At 39.8% G+C, this 14,960-nt stretch overlaps 1 protein-coding gene across 1 annotated transcript in view; it reads left to right on the top strand.

Annotated features, from left to right (window-relative positions):
* The first annotated feature begins 6,536 nt into the window (after nt 1–6,536).
* Nucleotides 6,537–14,960, top strand: part of Memo1 (mediator of cell motility 1) — a 111,580-nt gene continuing 103,156 nt past the window's right edge. Inside the window, exon 1 of the mRNA XM_027933459.2 lies at nt 6,537–6,858. Coding sequence (XP_027789260.1) covers nt 6,798–6,858 — 61 coding nt within the window. The 5' untranslated portion in view covers nt 6,537–6,797. The remainder of the gene's footprint in view (nt 6,859–14,960) is intronic.

Below are 14,960 nucleotides of genomic sequence, written 5' to 3'. Positions count from 1 at the left end.
TGTTACAAAAGAGTGAAAATACAGCAGAATGAAGTATAATATAAAAAATGCAGCCAGTTTTTCTCAATATTGCTAGGGACCCTTCTGAGGGTGGGATGTGGGTCTCTTCAACAGCTAACAAACATCACAGATGATTCTAATGTACAATAATGTTGGAGTATTGATAAAAAGCATTATTTCAGTGCTTTAGAGATGATATAGCTATCCTTTATTGCAGTCTTACTATGTGTAAGGCATAGTACTATTTTACTTAAATTATTTCTAAAATAGCAACTCTGCAAAGTAGATATTATTATTCCCATTTTGCAGATGAGGAAACAGACTTGGAGAGGTTAAATGACTTGCTCAAGAGATCATTACTGGTAAGTGCTTGAATGGGAATTCAACCCAGTTCTACCAGTGTGTTGCTGATAGCTAAGTGAGAAGTACTTGTGCTACTTCATATCATTCTCTCTGTGCAAAAAAAAAAAAAGCCAGTGGTGCCCCCCCCATTCCTGTGAAGAAATTGAGATAGTTCAGTAGCTGAGATAATTGTCTGAAGAGAGCCAAGAAAAATATTCACTAGAGCAGTATTCTCAAATGGGAATAACCTCCTAGGACATTTGGTGATATCACCTTTTAATTGTCATATCTGGAGTGAGATGGGATTCATTTTGCAAGTAGTGGCCAGGATTACTACTTAACATCCTAAAAGACACAGGACAATCCATGTGCCATCCCCATTCTACCTCTCAAAATATTTTGTTCAAAGTGTCAGTACAACCAAAGTAGGTAAACCCTGCATTGGAAGCATTCTGAAGTCTTGTGTCTCCAAGCTGAAATGTTAAGGTCCACATACATTTATATATATACATATACATATATACATACACACATATATATATACACACACACACACACACACACACATATACATATATACATATATATATATATTTATAAACCTGTAAATATAGGTTTATAGGTTATTTATTTATATGATATATAAATATATGTGCCTTGAGAGCATGATTCAGTTGTGATAGAATTTGTACTTGTTGAAAACTTTTTTTTTTAATACCTTTATTTTACTTATTTATTTTTATGTGGTGCTGAGGATTGAACCCAGTGTCTAACACATGCTAGGCAAGCACTCTACCACTGAGCCAGAACCACAGCCCCATTGATGAAAACTCTTTAAGGCGGTCTGATACATACCTCTGGTTAGGGACCACTCAGAAGGTATTATTTTAGTTTTGGAACTACAGGTTATATACTACTATTCCTACTGTTTCAATACTTCTAGTGTTCTATTGAATTATCTTGAAGATAGGGCTTAAGTTACTCAGTCTTGAATTTGTCATTCTCTTCAGTTAGGGCGACAATAGGCATGTATTTTGCTAGCAGCTCACATGCTCCTTAGTACCTATTATATGCTAGGGACCATGTAAAATTCTTCTACATGAATTGTCATTTAATCCTCAAACCGGGCTGGGGATATAGCTCAGTGGTAGGGTGCTTGTCTAGCAGGCATGGTGCCTTGGGTTCAATCCCCAGTACCAGAAAGGGGAGAAAAAAAAATCTTCAACCTATGAGGTAGATATAATATTTTAGAAAAAAATTGTACCCATTTTGTTAAAATATTTTATTGTGGCATTATTGATTTGTAAAAAGCTTTACATATTTATTGGATACAGTTTGATGTGTTTCAGAATACATATACACTAATGAAACTATATCAAGGCTTTAAACATTTATCACCTCCAGAAGTTTGAAGTAGGTTTAATTCGGGTGTGGGGGTTTACTAAGGAATGAATCCAGAGGTGCTGTACTACTGGGCTACATCCTTAACCCTTTTTTAAATTTTATTTTGAGACACGGTCTTGCTAAATTGTCTAGTCTGGCCTCAAACTTGTGATTCTTCTGCCTCTGCCTTCCAAGCAGATAGGACTATAGGAGTGTGCCACTGGCCTGGATTGAAGCAGGTTTATTTGTTTTTGTGCTGCTGGGGATTGACCCCAGGTCCTCATGTGTGCTAAGCACAGGTTCTACAACTGAGGTATACCCTAGCCCAGAGGTAGGTTTAACATTTTTCATGAGGTGCTGAGGATTGAACCTAGAGGTGCTCTACCAGTGAGCTATATCTCCAGCCCTCCTTATTTTTTTGGTGAGAAAGAATTAGCTAAGTTGCCCAGACTGGCTTCAAACTTGTGATCTACCTGCCTCAGCGTCTTGAGTTACTGGAATTCTGGGTGTGCACCATCACATCCAGAGATTTTAATACTTCATTTTTAGATGAGGAAGCAGGTTTGTTTAACTTGCACTAAATTTAGAAGAATTTTACATGATCCCTAGCATATAATAGGTACTAAGGAGCATGTGAGCTGCTAGCAAAATACAGAGGAAGTAAATTTGGGATAGGGATTTAAACTCAGTTTAATACTATATTATCTCCCAGGTATTCCCAAATTTTTTCTTAGGGGGAAAGTCAGTCAGCCCTATGTGTGTACAATAGAAGCCCTCTTACATGGCTGGTAGATGAAAATGTGAGTCAGAGTAGGGAATCATAAGTGACACAGATTGTGCACATTTTTTTTGAAAGTTAAAAATGCTAGTCTATTAACTTGATTATACTCTGATTTCTATAATTTCTTTGGGTTAAGTTCTTTGGAATTCTGTATTATCTCACTTTACTCATATTGGGGATAGAACCCAAGAATGCTTTATCAGTGAACTACATTCCCAGCCTTTTAAAAAAAAGTTTAAGACAGTGTTTTACTGAGTTGATGACGCAGGCCTTGAATTTGTGATCTTCCTGCCTTTAAAAAAGCTTGTATCTTTTGTTGCGGTCATTTAATTGCTGGGAATTCCAAATAGCAACAACAACTTTGAAAAAAGTTTTACATATAAAATTTTCATTCTAAAACATTGAAAATGAACAAATTTACATCTTATGTGAGATATCATTAAATAAAGTACTAGGGGTCTGGGCTTGTGGCTTGGTGGCAGAGCGCTTGCTTACCGTGTGTGAGGCACTCGGTTTGATTCTCAGCATTACATATCATCAATGACTTAAGTAGATGAAGTACTTAGCCTAGTATAAGATATATAGTGTTTAATAAATGTCAATAAATTTGGTTTGTATAGCCAAAAGTGGCAAAGTTGACTGATAGGTTAGTGTATCAGTTTTAATTGAAATCACAATAGTCTATGCTAAACTCTTAACCCAGATTAGTTTGGAATATTGTGGTAATGTTCTAGAATATTTTTCTCACCTACAGGGCATTCAGAGGTATGGGACTTCTAAAGCAATGAATAAATAAAGTCTAAAATCAATTATTGTCATGTACATATAAAAATCAAGCCTAAAAATTCAATAAATAAGGTATTTTTTAGTATAAGTAGTATGTGTATATGGCATAAAGTTGTTCAAAAGATACACAAATATATACATTGAAAAGGTTAAATCCTTCGTTCCATCCTTGCGGCATAGCTACAATTACTGTTACCAGTTTGTTGCTTTCTTCTAGAAGTATTCCACGTATATCAAGTGTAGGAACATGTATTCATTTTTACACAAATGGTAGGATACATACTATTTTGCAATTCATTTTTTCACTGTTTTGGAGTTCTTCCCATACCAGTATATTCCTCCACCACATTCTTTTCATGTGTGTCTCCTTGAACAAGCCTGATTGATGGACATTGTGGTTAATTCCAGTTGTTTGCTTATAGAAACTGCTGCAGTGAATGTTGGATATGCTGTTCCAGAAGTGCATTAATGTTGGGTTCTGTGACTGCTAGTTATTTCTTGAAGCCTGTGCCTCATAAGGACTATTAATGAAGATTCCTCCTTTGCTCTTACTATGAAGTGTTTATGGAATGTCAAACTCAAATTACAGGTGGATGTAATGGAAATTGTTAATAACATGAGAATTGTACACTATTGCCAAATAAGATTCTCTTGGAATACAAAGTATTTTCCATTATATGAACCAATTTAGGGGAGATGGATACGTGAATCGTTTCAATTTATTTCTTTCAAGAGTCTGCTTGAATAATGTAGCCAGAATAAGGTAGATGGGGAATAATGATGTAGTTGAGAGCATTCGAGAGGTAATAGATGATCCTCTAACCTTTCATTTTATTTGGCATTATGGTCTTTGTTCAGCATTTGATCAGTAAGAAAAATCATTTGAAGAAAGAAGTGTTCAGGGGCCGTGGCTGTAGCTCAGCGGTAGAGCGCTTGCCTTGCATGTGCGAGACCCTGGGTTCGATTCTCAGCATACATAAAAATAAGTGAAATAAAGGTATATATATAAAAAAGTGTTCAGTTGAGCATTTTAATAGTGAGGAAGCTTAATTTTAAATTAGATTAGTAGTTTGGAACTAAGATTGTTGTGCCTAGGCAGAGAGGGATGATGATAGGAACAAAACTGTTCACACATACCCTAATATAAGATTCTCATAGCAAGCTGTGAGATTTCAACTGCTGTTTGCATTTGACAGAAGAGAGAACCAAGGCTTGAAAAGCAGGTTGAATTACTAGATGCCTATGATCACATGATGATGAATGACAGAGCCAGGATACAAATCTCCTGTTCTAATTCAAAGGGCTTGAAATATGAAACTTTCTTTGTTCATTGTATCCAGCCTCTCCAATTTTACCATAGAAACAATATCAGTAATAAACCACCACAAGAGCTATCACAATAGCACTTAAAAAAGTTTCCTTATTCTTGAAATTTACAATGAAAAGTTGACCTTTTCATCAGGTGTCACTGAGTTTTGGTTCTCTGGAAAGAGCACCATGGAATTAGAGTTCATCTCCTTTTTTGATTGTCCCTAAGCTGGCTTTAGCTATTCAGTATGTCATTTAAAAGAAAAATTATTTGTTTTAATTCAGTATGTCATTTTTATCTTTTGACTGCACAGTATCTTAATATTTGAGCAGGTTAGTGGTGAAATAAAGGTAAAATTTGCATAAAGACAAATACTCAGTGAAGATTTTAGCTTAATAGCTGTGTAGAAAAGCCTGTGCAATTCAGAAGTATACCATTATTAGACCAGGTTTTAGGACAGGGATCTCTTATAAAATCCTTGGGCCCTAAAGTTTGAAAAGATTCTGGAGAAAGAGAAGGGCAGAATAGTGCCATTAAAAAAAAAAAAATCTTATTAATGGCACTATGGAAACCTAAACTTGAATAGTAGGCAGCAAGTCCTCTATTTTGGACATTGCCAAAGGCCTATTTAAATGTGAATCTAAGGTATAACAATTTTATGATTCTAGGCCCAAATCTTTTTTTGAAGATATGCAAATTTCTCTTACTGTCTTCCTGGTTTTGAACTGGTGTATTTAATAACAATAGCAATTTCTTAGAGGTCCAATTTGTAATTCTGTGCTGATACATATATGGAATACTGGGATTTATAAGATGGTAAGTTAACGGTGACATAACTAATGTTTGTTATATGTATACCTTATATCCTTCAGGATTTTTTTTGTACGGGTGGCGGGGGGAGGATTGAACTGAGGATGTTTTACTACTGAGCTTCCTGTCAGGCTCTTTAAATGAAGTAACTCTTATTCTAGGTACACCCCTTGAGTGTCATCCCCATTTTACAGTTGGGAATATCAGAGTCTATGGCTTCCCACTTTAGCTAGGGAGATTAGACATGAAACTACATCAAGGTAACATGAAACAAGATCAACTTTTACAGCGTCAAAGCCGCGGTTAGGTGGCAAGGGTGACCCTGGAAAGCAGAAACTTCATTTGCAGGCACACCTTACCGTGTGCCTGCTTCTACACATCAACTTCGCGGCATGGCCACCGACTTTCATCCCTGGGTGAAACCTTGAGAGTTCGAGTCCACTAAGGACGCCTGGGTATGGTTGGGAATGTCCGCCAGACTTTTGGGGTGGAAAGCCGCTTCTGCGCGTTCTGCCGTCTCTGGGTTTAAGGAAGTTGGCTGGGGGAAGGGGCTTGCCTTGCGGCTGCGTCCTGCTCCCTGCGCCCTGCCCCCAGCCTCTGCTGGCGCTAAACCCCGGAGAGCGGAGCGTGCACGTTGAGATTCCTCGCGGGCCTGGCAGCGGTGCTGGGCATGCTCAGTGGGCCGGACCCGTTAGAGTGGCGAGTAAGGAAGCGTTGGCTCCTCCGGGTCTGCCTTCCCGGTTCAGGCCCCGGCCCTGGGCTTTGTGTGCGCGGAGCTGCAGCCGCCGCTGCCTCCTCGCCCGGCCACCGGACCCGATGCCGTCCGGCCTGTCTGGTTTCCGCCGTTAACCTCGCCGCGCGGCGGGAGGAGGAGCGGGGCGGGGCCAGCGGGCGGGCGGACGGGCAGGAGGGCCCAGCCGGGGGTGGGGGTGGGTGCGGGGAGCCCCGCGGGGGGTGGGGGGAGGGGGCGGGCGCGGAGTCACGGGGGTGGGGTCACCGGCGGTGGCTCGGGGAGGCCAACCGGGAGGGGAGGGGGCCGTGGGGGCGGCTCAGCGGAACCAGCCCCGGCTGGGGAGCAGCGGCGAGTCCGGGGCCGGGCCAGGGCGTTCCGGGCTTCGGTGAAGCCGCCGTGGGCCCCATCTTCCGGCGGTCGCCCGAGTTTGTGGTGATTGTTGCTGCGGCCGCCACCAACCCGGCTGCCATCTCCTCCTCCTGGACCGCCGCCGCCTCCTCTTCCTCCTCCTCCTGGGCCGGGCCGATCTCCTCCCCGCTGCCGCCTCCTCCTGGGCTGGGCCCGCGGTGTCTCGTCCCCTCGCGGAGCCGCTCCTGCCGCCGCCGCCGCCTCCTCATTCATCCTCGTGCACCATAGGCGGCACAGGCACCAAGATGTCCAACCGAGTGGTCTGCCGGGAAGCCAGTCACGCCGGGAGCTGGTACACAGCCTCAGGTAGGGCCCCAGGCCGCCCGCCCGCCGCCGCCGCCTGGCCCCGCGCCCGGCCGCCCGAGGTCGGCAGCCTGGCCCGCGGCGGCGGCGGGCGGGGACCAGGGCGCGGACGGGCCGCCCGGCGCGGACCGCGTGGGGAGGGAGCGGGCAGGCCGGCCTCGCGCCTCCCCCACCGGGCGGCAGCGGTCCGGCCGGCGGCCTCTCGCTCCCCGGAGTTGGGGCTAGAGGAGAGTTGCCGCCCGGGACCCGGATCGAGGCAGGAGCAGGCTCGCCGTGCTCCGGACCCGTCCACTAGTCGCCTCCTCCCGCTCGCGGGCGCTGGCCGCTGCCACCGGGAGGGATGGGGTGCGGGCGCCGAGCCCCGCGCCCCGGGCGCCTGGAGCGAGAGCGCGGACCGCCTGCCTCGTCCGGCCTGCCCTCCCCGCCCGGGTCCGCGGGGCGCCCTCGCGCGAGGGAGTTCGGTGCGCCCGCGCTGGAGCCTCCTCACCCTGAGCCCGAGAGGAAGTCCCCTGGCCGTTTTCCTCTGGCACTTAAGAAAGACTGGCAGCATTTCCCCTCACCTTTAGGGTGCCCCGCTCTTGGAGGGAGTGAAGGCTTGTACTTTTTCACGCTCCAGACTAGACAGAAGGTCTCCGCGTGGGAGACCTGTCAGAGGATGGCCTTTCAGGGATTTGTCGCTTTGTAGGTCGGGACTCGGGTGGAAGGAAGTACTGCCAAGCAGGGGCTTTGGGTGGCCTCCCAGCTCTTTTGTCAGTGTTTGCATTGTTACTGTCATGCAGGGACAGCTGGAGATGGCATCAGCACTTTTCCTGAGCAGCCTCTCCAGTCTCTAGTCGCTCTAGAGAGGTGCGGGAACTACCTAAAATAATTAGTTTAGGTTTTGAGTAAATTCCTTCTTCTTGTCTCCCCTGTTTATAAAAACCTTTTCGAATTCTTTATGTAAGAAAGGGTAGGGACTTTAATAAAGCTCTTGTTAGAACCACTGCTTTCTGGGATTATTTTCAGGGGTCACATTTCTGGTATGTTAACAAAGAAAGTTTCCCTGTGATTTCTGATAGTCTTTTGTCATTTGGTATTGGTTTATCAATAACGAGACCTAACTTCTGACATGAATCGGATCATGTTCCTTTTTACCAATAACTTGGCTGGATAGTGATACAGGTTTTGAGGAAACAAAGATTTGGAAAGAAATTCTTTTCTGTGAGCTTGTTAAACTAGTTCATTAAATACATACACCATTCTGACTCACTGAAGGTTTGCTCTGTTAAGACAGACAAGAATTGTCATGATTGGATTTGGAACCCACTGCTAACAGGTAGCTGTAGTTTTTGCATTAAGCAGGTATGACATTTTATGGTTACAGTGGCTTTCCTTTATGTTTCTGAAGTACTTCATCAACCTTTAAACAATTCTCACAACCTGAGAATGTCATTTAAATTCTTGTTCTGTAAATAGGGAAACATGTAGAGAAGTTCAGCAATGTGTCCAAGACTAAGCCAGGAATTGAAAAAAGGGAGGCCCTGATTTCTGGTTATGTCCTCTACAATGAATTTTTAATATTATTGATGAAAAATAGCCTTTCAGAATTGTAAATAACTTCGATGTGTTTTGAAGAGTTAAAAAGAGTTCAAAAAAGTCTCAGCTTTCACTTTTTTTTTTTTTTTTGTACTATGAATTGGACCCAGAGACACTTTATCCCAAACTACATCCCCAGCTCTTTTTATTTTTTATTTTTAAGATAGGGGCTCACTGCATTGCTCAGGGCCTTGCTGAGTTGCTGAGGCTGGCCTCAAACTTGCCATCCTCTGGCAGAACCAAGCCTCTGGGATTGTAGAGGTGGGCCAACAAGCCTGGTTCTAGTTTTCACTTTCTTGGCCATCTTTCGGTATAACTGTTGTGGTTTTCTATGCCTTTCTAAGAGTGTTTTAAACTCTTTTTGTTGTTTTGTATTGGAATGTGGGTAAGTATTCTGGAGGAATTTTTATAGATTCTTGAACATTCTTTGGGGAGTAAAATTGGACACAGCTCACACTTTGTATTTAGAAAGATGGCTTCACTGTATTTTCTCAATATAAGATGAATTCTTTAATCAAGCTAAATTATGTGATGATAGTTATTTATCAACAGTGAACTAAAATGGACTGTTTTCTTAAAACTTTCACATAGAGAATTATATTCTTATTTCCCTAAATTCTAAGTGAATGTAGTAATGCCACTTTGGTAATGTGAACTGTCATAGAATCTTACTGCTAAATTCAAACTATATGTGTGAGACTTTATAAATGTGATAAATTTATAATTGAGGGTGCATTTAAAGCAAATTAATTGTAAAGCTCAATTTGGATTTTAAAAATAAATGAAGTAAAATTATAGGTAAGGAAACTTAGAATTGGTCTAATAACTTCTGTCTTTAATTTTGTGCCTTTGTACCTGTATCAATATCATTGACTATTGAAAAACTTTTATATGTATTGCGTTATTGTTTCTTTTTCTTTTTATTGCTGCTGCTTCTTCTTCTTTTTTTTTTTTAAAGGGATTGAATCCAGGGGTACTCTAGTACTGAGCTGTATCCTCAGTCCCTTTTATTTATGTTGAGACAAGATCTCACTAAGTTGACTGGAGCAGCCTTGAATTGGTGATCCTCTTGAGTTGCTGGGATTACAGGCCTGCACCACTGCACCCGAGTGTGTTGTTATTTCTCTAGGAAACTAGTCCTAAAGACGTGAAGAATAAGAGCGATGCATTTATTAATCATCATTCTGTGGTTCTTGCAGCATTCAGGTTATGTTTATAGAATTAAAGCATTCAATTACTAATAGAAGCTATTTCAGTGAATAAGTGTCTGTATATATATATCACACACCCATATATCTTCATCTTACTTATACCTTGTTTTATGCTAGATCCATTGACAGAGAGTAGTGGAAATTGTTGCCTGTCCTCAAGGAATTTATAGTTATACATAGGAAGTAATAGTTCAAGGCAGCAGTTAAATATCAGAGAAGCTTAGATGGTGCTTTTTAGGAGTTTTGAGGAGGGTGGAGTGACTTTAAGGTTACAGTTTGAATTGTTCTTTGTATATGGGCAAGTTTGGAGCAGGAGGAAAGAACATTGTGTTGGGAAACACCACCAAGATACAGAGGCAGTTAAATGTAATTAGTTCAATTTAATAAAGAGTGGAAGGTTCTCCTGGGTATAATTCATGAGCCTGGAATAGGAGATTAGAGCTGGAGTATAGCCTATGAGTGCTAAACATTGTAGGGATTGGACTTTAGTGAGGACCAATGGAGATTTTAGAGTAAAGAACTAATATGATTAATCTCATAGGAAGAAAATTAATCTCATAGGAAGATTAATCCTTACTTCTTTGCTAGTGTGCAGCAAGGATCAGCAAACTTAACTGTGGCCCACATCTCCCATTCCCCGCCCCCCCCCACCATGTCTCACTAGTTTAATTAAAAAAATTTTTTTTTTATAGTTGTAGATGGACAATGTGTCTTTATTTAATTTTTGTATGTAGTGCTAAGGATCTAACCCAGTGCCTCACACATTTCATTTGCTCTGCCATTGAGCCCCAGCCCCAGCTCTAAGTTTAATTTTTAAAGGGTTAAAGTATAAAAGCTGGGTGCATTCCTGTTATCCCAGCAGCTCCGGAGGCTGAGACAGGAGGATCTCGAGTTTAAAGCCAGCATCAGAACTGGAGGCACTGCGCAACTCAGTGAGACCTTGTCTCTGAGTAAAATACAAATAGGGATGGGGATGTAGTCAGTGGTCTAGTGCCCCTGAGTTCAATTCCTGGTACTCTGCCCTCCCAAAAAGAACAAACAAAAACAAGATATGCAATAGAAACCATGTATGGAACAAAAGTTTGAAATATTTAATATTTGTTTCTTTAGAGAAAAAATTTACTGACTTCTGTTGTAGGTTAATGGTTCTAAGAGTGTGACCTGTAGTGTTACGGATCTGTAGTCTCTTTTCTCCAGATTTGGTGTAGCTTTCATTTTATTATTTCAGGCCCTTATCATCTGTCAGGACAGTTACACCTGCCTCTTACCTAAACTTCTTTCTGCCAATCTATCCTGTTAAGTCCATTCTCTACACTGCTGCTTGAATAATCTATTGACCCTATCATTCCTTTCATCATTTTCTCACTGATCCATATTGTCTTATTCTTGAATAAAGTCTAAGTCCTTTCATGACTTTACATCTTCCTCTTTCTTGATAGCTTTTCCCATCCCATCCAAGTTCTTGATTTTACTATGCTCAAGCAACATCTAGCAAATATATCATGCTGTTTTTGTTTTGTTTTTTTTTTTTTTTAAAGAGAGAGAGAGAATTTTTAATATTTATTATTTAGTTTTTGGCAGACACAACACCTTTTTTGTATGTGGTGCTGAGGATCGAACCCGGGCCGCACGCATGCCAGGCGAGCGCGCTACCGCTTGAGCCACATCCCCAGCCCATCATGCTGGTTTTTTTTTTTTTTTATCACTGTGCTTGTTACTCAGATTTTCCCCACTATTGAAACAGACTTTGCCAGGATAATTTCTATTCATCTTTTAAAGACTCAGGTCTTAACTGGACTTGGTAGTACATGCCTATAATCTCTGCTACTTAGAAGGCCAAGCAGGAGGATTCCAAGTTTGAGGACAGCCTGGGGAATGTAGTGAGACCCTGTCTTAAAATAAAAAGAGAAAAGAGCTGAAGATGGTAGAGCATCTTTGGGTTCAATTCCCAGATACAAACAAAACAAAAGTCTTAGGTGTTAGTACCTCCAGGAAATCTACCCTAATGCCTTCTTGCTTCCCCTTGAAGCCAAGGACCATGTTTTTAAAACTCTAGATACTTGGTATAGGTTTAGTACATAATAGATATATATTTTTAATATTTATTTTTTAGTTGTAGTTGGACACATTATCTGTATTTTATTTATTTATTTTTATGTGGTGCTGAGGATCGAACCCAGGGCCTCACACGTATTAGGTGAACACTCTACCCTGAGCCATAACCCCAGTTCTGTAGATATTTGATAAATGTTTAAATATATGAATGTTAAAAAAAATCCTTGTCATATTATAGATAATTCGGAAATGGTGGGTATTGGTAGCATATTCACAGAGCTGTTGATTTTTAAATCCTGAAGAGCAACAGGGGTTATGTAGGATCACCGTCAGTCAAATCTCTGAGCATAGTATAGGTGGTAGAAAAGAATTAGGCATCCTGATGACCAGATCAGGATCCATTTAATGTAAGATTTTCAATTTATTTTTGTCTGTCTGTTTGTTTGTTTGTTTATTTATTGATTGATGGTACTAGAGATTGAACCCGAGGACCTTTGTCACTTAGTTATATCCCCAGCCTTTTTATTTTGACATTGGGTCTCTGGTTGCAGAGTCTGGCCTCAAACTTTCAGTTATCTTGCCTCATCTTCCCAAGTAGCTGGGATTGCAGGCATGTGTGACAGCACCAGCTAATATAAGAGTTTTAATGATGTGAAAAGTGCACAACTAGATGAGTTTTCACAAAATAAACACATTCACATAGCCAGCACCTAGGTCATGAAACATTTTTACTGGAACTCTACCTGCCACCAATATTCCTTATATTTTTCCTTGTAGAAAAAATTTTGTTTGTTTTTGAAATCTATATAAGTGGAATCATGTATATAGTACATACTCTGGTTTCATTTGCTCAACATTACATTTGTGAGAGAGGTCCATGTTATATTGTAGTTTGTTCATTCTCATTGCTGTATTTGTTTTGTGAATAAGTTACAGTTTATCCATTCTCCTGTTGATGAATATTTTTTAAAAAATATATTTTTTCTGTTGTGAATGTTTTTATACTTTTTTTGGGGTAAACATATGTGATTTTTTAAAAAGTAAATGCAGTATAATAGGTCATCATTTATGCATAGGACAAGTTTTAAGATTCTGCTAGTGTTTTGCAATGTGGTTTTATGAATTTCCAGTCTTACCAGCAGTGAGGAGAGCTCCAGTTGCTCTAGGACCTTGCCAACACTTGACATTGTCAACTAGTCTTTTTTTTTTTTAGTTATTGTGGAAGGTTGTAAAGTGGTATTGCATCATAGTTTCCATTGTATTTCTTAGTGAAGTTGAGCAATTTTCATGTTAGGGATCCTATCTTTATTGGTTATTGGATTTTTGCCTTTTTGTGTTGGGTTGTTTATTTTAAAAATAATTTTGTAAATTTTTATATGCTATATAAGTTGTTCATTAGATACAGTATATATATCCTAAATATCTTCTTTTTAAGTAACATTTTCAGAATCTTGGTGTTTTGGTGTTTAGTTCTTAATTTTAGAGAAGTCCAATTTATCAGTTAGTGCTTTTTTGTTTTTATTTATGACATCTCTACTTACCTCAGTGTTCTGAAGTTACTCTCCTATTTTTTTTTTCTAAGAGCCTTTTAACTTTTTATGTTTAGATTTCTAGTTCATCTGATTGATTGCTATGTATGTATGTACTCTGTAAGTGAAGTAGCAGTTCATTATGTTAGGACTCCTCTTTCCTACTCAGTACTGGGGATTGAACCTGGGGACACTCTATTCCTGAACCAAACCCTTTTAAATTTTTTTTTAAATTTTGAGACAGGGTCTTGCTGAGTTGCTGAGGCTGATGTTGAATTTGGAATCCTCTTTTTTTGAACCTGCCAAATCCTCGGGATTTTAGCTGTACGCACTGTGCCTGGCTTATTACGCCAAGCATTTTTGTAAAAGTGAACATACATGTAGAAAAACTATACAAGTCCAGTGTACACCTTACTAAATATTCACAGATTTAACATAACCAATATAATATGCCATAGATTAAGAAATATAATATTTTCAAAATCCCAGAGAAATGTATTACATTACATTTTAATGTTTCTGAAATTGGTCTGTTTTAAAGTGTGTACTTAATGTGAAGCTTTGATTCCCCCCACTCCCGAAAAATGGTGTTTATATTGATGGTACATCTTATAATCAGTGGGGTTATTGAATTGAGGATATATCAAAATCAGATTTCAAAGGATATTTTCAAAGTATTTATATGATACTTAGCTTAATGTAGTTTCTTTTTTTTTTTTTTTTAGTTTTACTAAAAGTTTTCTTTTACTTTGCTGTGTTTCTAAGTATTTAATAAAATTATATCAGAGTTCTTTAGTTGGAAAACCACAAATTTATTATTTTGTGGGGGAGCATGTACCTTTAACTCTAGGTATCAAAACAAAATATCTTGGTGTGTGAGAAATTGAAAAATTGCCTAATAAAACTATTCTTCTTTGAAAAGACTAAATATTATTTAGTTGTAAAGTAGATTCTTCTAGGTTATGAAATATGATTTTCTGTGTGTTCACTTTTCATGCTATTATTTTACCTTGGAGAAAGGCAAGAAGGAAAGAAGTTTAGTAGGCAAACTGTTGATGTTATTTCTTGATTACTGTTAGTCCTTTCTTGCTTTCCTTCTTTTTCTTTCATATGCAGTTTCCAAGTCAAAATATCATCTTTCCTATCTTTTGTATAATTTTCTTTTGGACTTTTTCCATTTGAAAAGGATGAAAATGACAAAAGTCTTTCACTAAATGCATTGCATGGATACACTACACATATATCTATATAACCTCTGATCCTCAAAAGGATGCTGCAGGGTTGGTATTATCTCCATTTATGAATGTGGGAACAATGTCTCAGAGAGGTTGAGTAACTTGTATAAGTAGAAGAGCCACTGGCTCTAAAACTAGTTTAGTGTTAGTGGTAGGGAGGTATAGCGAGATATACTGCCCTAAACACTGAACTTTTTCTGTTCCAATTTTTTTTTTCTCAAAGTACAATGTGAACATTTAATTTACACTCACATATCATCTATGGCTTATAAAGCACTTTCTCATATATTTTTTAAAAATATATATTTTTTAAATTGTAGATGCACACAATACCTTTATTTATTATGTGGTGCTGAGGATGGAACCCAATGCCTCACACATGCAGATGAGTGTGCTACCACTGAGTCACAACCCCAGCTCTCTCATATATTTTTGATTTCACATTGATCCTAAGATTAGGTGAAGGATAGATGAGGCAGGCAGGTCGTTGGTCCATCTTA

This window comes from Marmota flaviventris, chromosome 14, assembly GCF_047511675.1.
Source record: "Marmota flaviventris isolate mMarFla1 chromosome 14, mMarFla1.hap1, whole genome shotgun sequence".
Taxonomy (NCBI): domain Eukaryota; kingdom Metazoa; phylum Chordata; class Mammalia; order Rodentia; family Sciuridae; genus Marmota; species Marmota flaviventris.
The sequence above is the reverse complement of the archived record's forward strand: the minus strand, read 5'-3'. Positions and strand labels throughout refer to the sequence as shown.